This window comes from Gavialis gangeticus, unplaced genomic scaffold (assembly GCF_001723915.1).
Source record: "Gavialis gangeticus isolate Ggan-Ray unplaced genomic scaffold, GavGan_comp1, whole genome shotgun sequence".
Lineage (NCBI taxonomy): Eukaryota > Metazoa > Chordata > Crocodylia > Gavialidae > Gavialis > Gavialis gangeticus.
In genome coordinates this window covers 15,684,461-15,694,142 of record NW_017729019.1, presented here as the reverse complement: position 1 = coordinate 15,694,142, position 9,682 = coordinate 15,684,461, and the positions used below count along the sequence as shown (strand labels likewise).

Here is a 9,682-nt window from a genome sequence, read left to right as displayed (position 1 = left end):
TGTGGAGGGTTGACCCCCTCATGACCCCAAGTTGAACGCTCTGTGACCTCTGGATTCCTAAAAAACTGAGTTGGTGACCTTTCACCTAATTAGTGTGTGGGGGGGGGGGGGATTTGATCTTGTGACCCCCAAGTTGAACTCTCTGTGACCCCCTGGATGCCCAAAAAATAAGTTGGTGACCTTTCACCTAATTAGTGGGGGGGAGTTGACCTCTCGTGACCCCAAGTTGAACTCTCTGTGACCCCTGGATTCCCAAAAAATAAGTTGGTGACCTTTCACCTAATTGGGGGGGAGCTTTGACCTCTCGTGACCCCCAAGTTGAACACAGAAAGGTCTGCGTGGGGTTCCTGTAGTCCAAGCCCCCCAAGGTGAGGCGAGGTCGATGCAGTGCTCCTGGGGCCCCCATTGCTTCCTGGCTGGGCAAAGGGCTGTGGTGGGGCTGTGGGCCAGGAGCGGGGGGCACGGCTTGGGGAAATTGCAGGAAGTGGGTGAGCAGAGCGTATGCTATGTGGCTGAAACTCCGTGTCCCAGGGAAGCCCGTCATCCAGTCTGCCTGCTCTCCCCAACTCCATCACATGTTGAAAGTGCAAAAACCCTGATGTTCAAAATACCCTCTACTTTCAGGGGGTTCACATTTCCACTTTCCCACGTGGACCTAGACACCACCCACAGAACTACAGTCAGACTGGGGCTTGAACCCACAACCTTTGCTACCAACAGCAGTAACCTTAGGAGCAGACTACAGGGAAAGGCTGAAAGCACTGCCTGCCATGGGTCCCTTGATGTGCAGCAGCCAGGCCCCTCCATTGAAAGAGGAAGGCACCTCCCCACTAAACAGGGGGAGGCCAGGACCTGAATCCAGGACCTCAGCACTCACAGTGGGAGACTCTGCACTGTGTACCACAGGGCCTGGCTGGCTCCAGGCTTCATTTCTGGGCCCCTTGACTCTTTCCCTGCGGACACACGCTGGCTCCACTACAAGGGGAGCCCTGGGAAAGCTGCAGCCCCTACCTACCTTGTGGCCTGGTGGTCAAGGTCTCATTCTTTCAGACAGGGCTTGTGGGTTTAACTCCATGCAGGGCCAGCATCCTTTGGCTTCAGCTTTTGTTCTTGCTTTCTCCGGTGGCGCTTGTGGGGGGAGTGTGACTAGGTGGTGTGGGTCTGTGTGTATGGCATTGTGAGGTGGGTGTGGATGCATTTGTATTGTGGGGGGGAGTGTGGGACTCACCCTATGAACACACACACTGTGTGCCTGTCTCTGCACACATACACACACTCTCTTTCTTTCTCTCCTCCCCTCCCTTATTGCACAGGCATGGGCGTGGACACACACACACACACACACACCCTCCTGCTCTTGACCCCAGGATACCTACGCAGCCTCATGTTCCTATGGTCCAGCAATGCAGCTGGGGGCCAGGTGGTGTTGGAGCAGCTGTGTGCAGGGAAGGAGTAAGAGCTGCTGCAGGCAGAGACTTCTGGGTGGGAGGGGCAGAGGTAGGAGGGGTTGGGGTGGAGGTGGGGGCATGCTGCTGAGTCCTCCGGGCTTCCCCTGGGTCCTGCTACCCCTGGATCCTGTCATCTTGGACAGGCAGCCAGGAGCAGATAAATATTAATTTTCTAAAATTTTTAGGGGCCCTGCAGGCCAGATCTGTGTCACGGGCCATATTTTACCCACCCCTGACCTAGGCCCAGATGGGCCTATTAGCCTTTTAGCCTTCCTCAGATGGAGAAGCTACAGAAGAAGATGACAATTGATTACTGGGGACAAATAATAAAGAAACAGGCACAGGAGTGCTGGTCAAAGGCACATAACAAGGGTCCTAAGGGTAGACACTGAGCAGAGCACACTGGATAACACCCGCTGGCCCTCGAACGAGTCCAGGGAGCCAGCAGACACTGCCCTCTGATACTCTGCTTGGAGACGGGAACTAGGTTGGGCAAGGAAATTCTCCCCATAGTCCCCAGGGACTCTCTGTGAGACACAGGAGACTGGGCAAGGTGGACCTAGGGCAGGGGTGGGCAAAATGCAGCTCGGGGCTGGATGTGGCCTGCCCGGCCATTCTATCTGGCCTGCGGGGTCCCTAAAAATTTTAGAAAATTAATATTTATCTGCTCCTGACTGCCTGTCACGCAGCCCTCAATGGCTTGCCAAAACTCTGTAAGTGGCCCTCCGCCCGGAATAATTGCCCACCCGTGACCTAGGGTCTGACCCAGTCAATGGCAATTCTTGTGTTCTTGCATATGACGTGTCCTGGAATAAGATGTATGCCTTGTTTTTGACAGGCTGAATGAAGGGGGAAAAAAAAGATTTTGCAGTAACAGAGTAGCAGCAGCATGAGAGATGCAGAAGCTTAAGTGTCAGGAACTGCTGTTACTGTATTTCCTTGCTTATTATGCACACCCTATTTCCTAGCAGCTGGTCTTTGAGAAGGCGGCATGTATAGTATGTAAGAAAATATGATATCTTGCAGGCACAACCTATAGCTGTACCCCAGTTGCTGCATTATCATTTAACATTACTGGGTTACTCTACCCTCCAACTCTCATGCAGTTCCAGAACAGCTGAGCCATAGGTTCTCCAGCAGCAAATTCTGGCCTAGGTGCCTTTTCAGCAGCCCGGTTGCTTATTTTCTCCATTACTCTATTATGGGCTTTACACGTAAAACTGCATGATTGTAGCAACCTTGACAACTTGCATGAGGATTGCGTTGCTCTATTATTTAGGAAAACAGCAAGGATTTTTGAGCAATCACCAAATGGGTTCTCTTAGTGAGGAAGGACTTACGTGCATGTTTAAAAAAAAAATGCAGTATATCTGGATGAAATCAGAAAAACGGCCATTGATTAAAGCAATAATCACCCATCCTTAGAATCACAATGTGTAATTTGGACCAAAGCAATTAGTGGTTTAATATCTTGACTGCTCAAGTTTAGCTATTGTGCTGTTTGTAATCATCTGAGATTGTAGCCAAAAATACACAGCCTTATGCACAACTTCCAGTAAATAACTTGATTTCTTCTACCCAGGTGCGTTTTAGTCCAAATAAAACATACAAGATGACCAGATGATTTACATTTTCCAGCTATAATGTGTGAAGAAGATTCACCAGCTGCGTGCAATAAAGTACAAGTACAAGGTTTCCCTGGAGAACTCAGATTTAAACATTTGGAAATATTGGCTCTTTTTGAGTGTTTTGTTTCACTCCTTCCTTCCCCCCACTCCAACTCTTCCCCACACCTCCAAAAACAGCAGAACAATTTTAGGATGCACAGAAAGTGAGGAGGAAAAAAGAGAGAAAGAGGCACAACAGTACGTGACAGTGATCTAGACGATTTTATTTATACACCAACTCCCCAGGTATTGGGCTTTGGATCTCTATTCTTGACTCATAGACATCTCTAACAAGTTTCCCACGCTGTGCAGGAAGGAATTAAGTTGTATTAGTTGTTCATGACTACTGTAAACATATTGTCAAGTTTTCCCAATTTCCTCTCCTCTAAACACACACACAAAACAATTTTACAAAAAAAGTTCTAGATGACCCTGTCTTTCTAGCTCTCGACTCAGTCACACGCTGTCTTTGAAGCTAAAATGCCTTGATGTGAATCTTGTCGCCACCGATATCTGCCGCAATCAACACTCTTTGATACATCCAGCTCCAGTCCATCTTTTCCTGAAGACTGTCCTTTTATTGCACGAGTGGATATTAAGCTCTCACCGAGTGGAGATTGTGCTTTGGAGCGTACCTATCCACGCCTTTTGACTTTAAGTACTTTACAGCAGGGACCTCTTGAATGTTTGGCACTTTTTTTTTGATCTTACATAGCACCATATATGTCAGCACTATGCTCAGGATTTCCTACAGCACTGCAGTCAATGCCACAGGTTTGGAGAGCGAGCATCAGGGAGTGCTTTCGTCTTCTGCTCGTGTTGCTGGATGTCCTTGGCCCATCACATTGAGCTTGAGTTAAAAGTAATTCTTCAACTTGTTAAGACCTGCCAGCTCGGAAGAGCCTCTCTCTCAAATGCACAATATCTGCTTAGTCCCTTTGGCTTCGCAAGTGCGTACAGAGGCAGTAGGTCTGATTTTGTCCTTAAGACTCTTTCAAGTATTTCTTTCTTCTGGCTCTCAAACAAATCAAGGACAGCAGTAAAACAAGAAAGGAAAATAAATCTTCTGATATATCACAACCACTACAGATTCTTTTCAGTCCTTTGCTTTTACACCTGGCTTCAGTAACGGCACATCTAGCATTTTCTTCACTTTCCTAGCAAGCTGTCCATGCTCTCGTTCCCAGCAGGGTGCGAGATGTTCGGAAGCGGTGAGGAGTTCTGTAGAATGGACGCAATGCATAGGCAAGTCCTGTTCTGGACTCTCTGCCACCCCAATGTGTCTGGTGTCTCACGGCATGTGTCATTTTCCCTCTGAAATATTCTGCAGAATTTTGATGAGGTTTTCCAGACCGAAAATATAGCCATGGTCCGGCCCGTCGTAGGTGGTGTGATTGCACTTTGAGCCTTTGTACGTGGTGTGAGCAAAGTCTATCATGCGAATGTCAACTTTGGCATGGCTGCTCCCATGGGACGTGGTGCAGTTTATGTTCTGGAAGCTCCCTTGAGGATAGTTGTCCAAAGTGGCTCCATTCTCCTTATGTTCTTGCCCGTCGTAGATGATGAGAAGCGAGCTGGAGTAGAAGCGATAGGAACTCTGCTTTTTAATGACCAGAAGCAAAGCCTTCAGCTGCAGCACGATGGGCTCCAGCAGGTCTGTTCTGAGGTGGTTCCCATTGTGAAGGAACTGGTGGAGGGCTTGCCTGAAGCCTTCAGGGGAGAGTTTCCTTCCGTAATACTTATCTTTGCAAAAAAATTGTCCCGTGTGAGCTTGGTAAACCTTGAATAAAAAGGAAAAAAAAGTGATGGGCATCTGAAATTATTTCATTTTTGAAGCGTTCCAAGGGAAAAATATCCTACGGCTTAGAGTTGCTCTAACTGACTGCTTCAAGCTGGCACACCTGGCATCTCTCTGATCTAAGTTGTATATGACAATTTAGGCAGCAGGCTTCTAACTGCAGAAGAAACCTCGTCTACACTGCCAGTTTAAACCATTGGTAGCCAGTCCCTGTCCCCCCAGTACAGTTGTCCAGGTTCATACAGCCCTACTGTAGTAGGCATTAAGATTGTACCAGGGCAAATGGAGGCCTATCTCAGCTGAAAACTGGTTTTGCAGGCACAGGTCAACCCAAAAGCTTGCTTAAAAATTGTTCTGCAACTATTTAAGTTGGTCTAATAAAAGATATCAGATTCACCCAAAGAACCTTGTCTGCCCGGGTCAAAATAGTGACTTTCCATAGAGCTACGTTAGCTGCCCCAGTGCCGTGCCTTCGCTCACCTGGGGCTGCACAGCATGCTATTTCCTCAGCCACAGAAATAAAGACTGGCAAGGAAGCTTAGAACAATTTACATGTTCAGCATCTGGTAGCACTATTCTCCATAGGAACTGGAGAAGGGGGATGCACAAGGAGGTTACATCCCTGATGCAATTCATAGGATAATCCGTTCAGTATCAGGATGGAGAGGGACCCGGTTGACACTGTTTACAACATGCAATACATGAGTTGTATAATAAGAACCATAATAATTATGCTTCACGCACAGGAGAGCGATGTTCTAAGCCTTCTCGGAGGCATAAGTGAAGCAGATTGATGGTTTCAGTTTCCAGGAGGAAGTAGCAATCATTTCCATCAAGAGGAGCCAGATAAATGTTTATTTATCCCAAGAGAAATGCATGGGTTTGCATTGATTAAACTAGACAGGTCTTGCAAATGAACCGAGCTTGGACAATTCATGTCCTTTTCCCCTTCTGGACAGCTCCAAGCCGCAGAATGCAGCCAGATTTTCAGCTGCTGTAAACTACCAACACTCGGCGGACATGAAGAACGAGCTCCCCCCTGTTTGCAGCAGCAGAGGACTGGGCCTGTAGAGGCGGTTACTCAAAATGCATGTTTGGAAGAGCGGAAACACGAAAGGGATCAATGGCCCAAGAGCTTTCCTTACCTGCATCCCACAAATGCGAACTCCCAGAGACCCAGAAGTGCTCTGCTCACACTTCTTTATGTGGCGGGCTTTCTTCTCCTCCGAGGCATCATCCCCATGCTGCCTGGTACCCATCTTTAAGTCCAGAATGCAAGGGTATTTATACGCTGACACCACGTTTTCAAGCAAGAGAAACTCTGAATAGCACACGTTAAGGGCAAAAGGAACGCCTAATTGAAGGAAGGCTTAGATCAGAGATGGCCCTGTGCATTTCTGGCAGGTCACTTTAAACAGTTCTCGAGTGCAATGAGAACGTGTGATGCACCTTTGTCTACCTGCAGCATAGCAATTGCCCTGGCTGCTAATTTCAGCCAATTTAGTATAGTTGCACCAGTTGCATTTGCCAGTGGCTCCTCTCTAGGGCAGAGGCAGCCCAGGGCTGTCAATCCAGGGCTTTTCATCAGCACTGAATTCACTTGAGTGCAGTGGGGAGCGAGGGGCATTACGCTGCATTAGTCCATGACTAGTGATCAAATGAAGTTGCAGAAGGAAGAAGCAAAGCTACTGCTGCTTTTTTGAACCCTTTATGTTTTGTAATTCCTACATGATTGTGTTTTTAAATACACGGTCCAAAGCGCCGTTGGCTTTGGACAGATATCCTTTGATGTAGAGCCTCTTTTAAACAGAGATGGAGAGGATATAGCATGCAGTTATATTTGGTTGGCTCCCAGGGGCTTTGGGGCACAGAATAAACCTACACACAAAATGTATGTTGATACATTTTTAGTAGCCATTATTAGTAGCCACGGTGCTAGTGACAACCCTACCCTGGCGAGCCCTCCTCAATGCAAAACAAGTAAAGTGCAACAGGAACAGCTGGAAATAAAAAGGATACGATGAAGTTTATTCTCGTTATATTTGGAGGACATGCGGTTCAGGTGCTGTTGGTGGCAGTGAAGTCCCCAGGGGTTATAGCTGTTTCTTTCCGGCTGGTTTCCATTTGCATCTTCCATGAGTGAAGCAACGCTTGTATGATACTGAAGATCTGTCCTCAATAGCATCTTCCCTGGGCAGCTAGACAAAGTGCACAAAAGAGGCAAATTTGGATTGAAAGCTCCAGAAAGGCAGCAATTTTTTTTCTCCTTTTGTAGTGGCGGAAATTGGATAAGGGAAATTTTCAGGGGATCCCAAAGGAAAAATATTCATTGTGTCTAACCTGCTGAGACCCTTTGTTACTGACTGAAATACTACGTACTGGAACAAATTAGGCTGTTACTCCATGCCAGTATTTTTCACTGCAATTTGAGAGTGACTCTGGCTTCCATGAAAGGGTGCCCAGACTCATAGCACTGACGGTTGGAAGGGGGTGCATCCAATATCGCCCAAGCAAGAGATTGCCTGGCAGCACTGAGTGCAATGGCTGTGCATCTGCTACTTACAGTCCTCAGCAGGCTTCAGCTCACTATCGCTTGTGTGGCTTTTGTAACTACTGAGCTTTGCTGATTGGCTCTCGGAGGGCAGGTGGACATGCAGCCACAACCTCTGTCCCCTTCTGCGGTGCACAGCACCTTGGGGGAGTAGGTATAACGCACTCCCTGCTTTCTCCAGAGTTCAGGGGCTGCAATTCTGCTCACGCCCAGGCAGATCAGACAAGCAGCTACTACAGAAAACAGCCAAAGGTCTGTTTTCTGCAGGGCTATAAACATAGAAGGATGCCTTTGAGGGTGGTGGAGTTGCCCCAGAGTCTCCCATCATGTGTGCGAGTGTCAAATCTGGGTCATTGTATTTGTAGGCAATTCAGCGTGTAAAACGCTGGAAGCTGGTAGGCAGGTGTTGCTAAATCAGAAGTAATACCACTGAAGCCAATGGAATTGCACTGCAGTGAAGCCAGGACAAACTCAACGTTAGGATATCGGCATGATATCTCACGGTCTCAAGGCACCGGAGTAATACAATCACACCCAGTAGGGTCTCCCACTGTGTTATGCCCACTGTAAACCCTACTCCCATCTGGGCTTCCCACGCGCAGGCCTGTGATTATAAATGAGTTCAGCCTGAATTTGGCTTGGACACGAGCAAAACTAATGCTGCTTTCATGACATCTGGCAGTCACCTGTCTTTGATGGTCTTGGTGAGCTGGTTGTGACCCCACTTGACAAGCATGTGGTCACTGCCACTGCTGCTGCTCGTCCACTTGCACTTGTGCCATATCGTGACTGAAGTCTCCTTGACGGCATTATCCAAGGAGTGGCAAGTCTCAGTTTGCAGGCTGGGGCTGGCTATCAGGCTCAGGTTGCCCATGTTGTCCTTTCGGAGACACACAGAAATGATACCTTCAAAAAGAAGCCAAGGGAAGGGAAATCACGTGAGTGGGACAAACCACAGACCAATCAGCACTTGTATTTATTAGATGCTGCCCAACTCTGCTTACAACAGCAATATTTAGCAGTCCATTTTCCACTTTGGAGGGTTGAGCTATAGGGACTCCGAATCAGATCCCTCAAGCCCCTGTAAGTGTGGAAAGCAGGCACCGGCTTTTTAGATATCCCCTTCTCCTCTGCTTACTCCACCCCCCACCATGCTGCTTCACATGCAGCCCGCCCGTCCCGTACATCATGTTCCCCATAGTCCAGCTCCTCTCCAGGCAGTCATTCTTTCCAAGCTATGCAACAGCTGAACCAGCAAAGCCCCCGACACAGGACTCTGGAGTACTTGGCTGACTTACAGAGAGCGATTCGGGTCTTGCCCTTAGCCATGGGACAAAGGTTGAGATGTTTTCTGGGAGCAAAACAGGAGAGGGAGCAAATCCTTGACACAAAAATCACAGCGTGCAAACATGTGCTCCATATTAGAGCAGGTGAGGGCTCATCAGCACCCCTGCCCCCCAAGCAACCTAGCACTGTCGCAAGGAGTTTCGGTGATGAGAGCAGGAAGGAATTGCCTAATGACCACTCCAGGACTTCAGTCATAAATGCAGACAGAAACAAGGCATCCCACTTCAAAGCCCTACCTCATCCCCACTGAGCAGAGGGCATCGCCTGTGTTAGTCTCGTGGTCTCAAGGCACTAGAGTGATACGATCACACCTAGTAGGGTCTCTCATTTTAGCCAGCTGGCTGAGCTTTGCACCAAGAGACTGCCATTTTAGTCCCAGCTCCTGTTCCCTTATTACTCAGAATCACGTAATAGGTTAGAAGAGACCACAGGAGGGCACATCTAGTCCAGCTCCCTACTCAAAGGTGCACAATAGCCTTGGAAGGTCAATGTCTTAGCTGCAACCTCTACAGCTGGGAAGCCCAAAGCACTATGCCCTGGGCCTGAAGTCTGCAGGAGCTGTAGTGCTCAGCACCCCTGCAAACCAAGCCATCTTGAATCACGCTCCTAACATCTGTGCGTCAGCTTTTCCCAGCCATCAGGTAGGCATACAGATCCTTACTCCTACAAGAATAACCCTAGCTCTTACATAAGCACTTTCCACTCACAGAACTCAGTCATTACTATTATCCCCATGCTACACGTGGGGAAACAGTCACGTCTTGGCTGAAGTCACCCAGCACACCGGCCGCAGGACTAGGTATAGAAGCCACATCTCCTGAGTCCCAGCCCAGGGCTCTGCCTTTTTAGCCACGTTGCTACAGCCAGGTCT

General features: G+C 48.3%; 1 protein-coding gene across 1 annotated transcript in view; it reads right to left on the bottom strand.

Annotated features, from left to right (window-relative positions):
* Positions 1–3,305: 3,305 nt before the first annotated feature.
* IP6K3 (inositol hexakisphosphate kinase 3) overlaps positions 3,306–9,682 on the bottom strand; it is a 30,045-nt gene continuing 23,668 nt past the window's right edge. Inside the window, exons 3-6 of the mRNA XM_019514189.1 lie at positions 8,151–8,370; positions 6,933–7,111; positions 6,059–6,234; positions 3,306–4,895 (exon numbers count right to left, since the gene is read on the bottom strand). Coding sequence (XP_019369734.1) covers positions 4,419–4,895; positions 6,059–6,234; positions 6,933–7,111; positions 8,151–8,370 — 1,052 coding nt within the window. The 3' untranslated portion in view covers positions 3,306–4,418. The remainder of the gene's footprint in view (positions 4,896–6,058; positions 6,235–6,932; positions 7,112–8,150; positions 8,371–9,682) is intronic.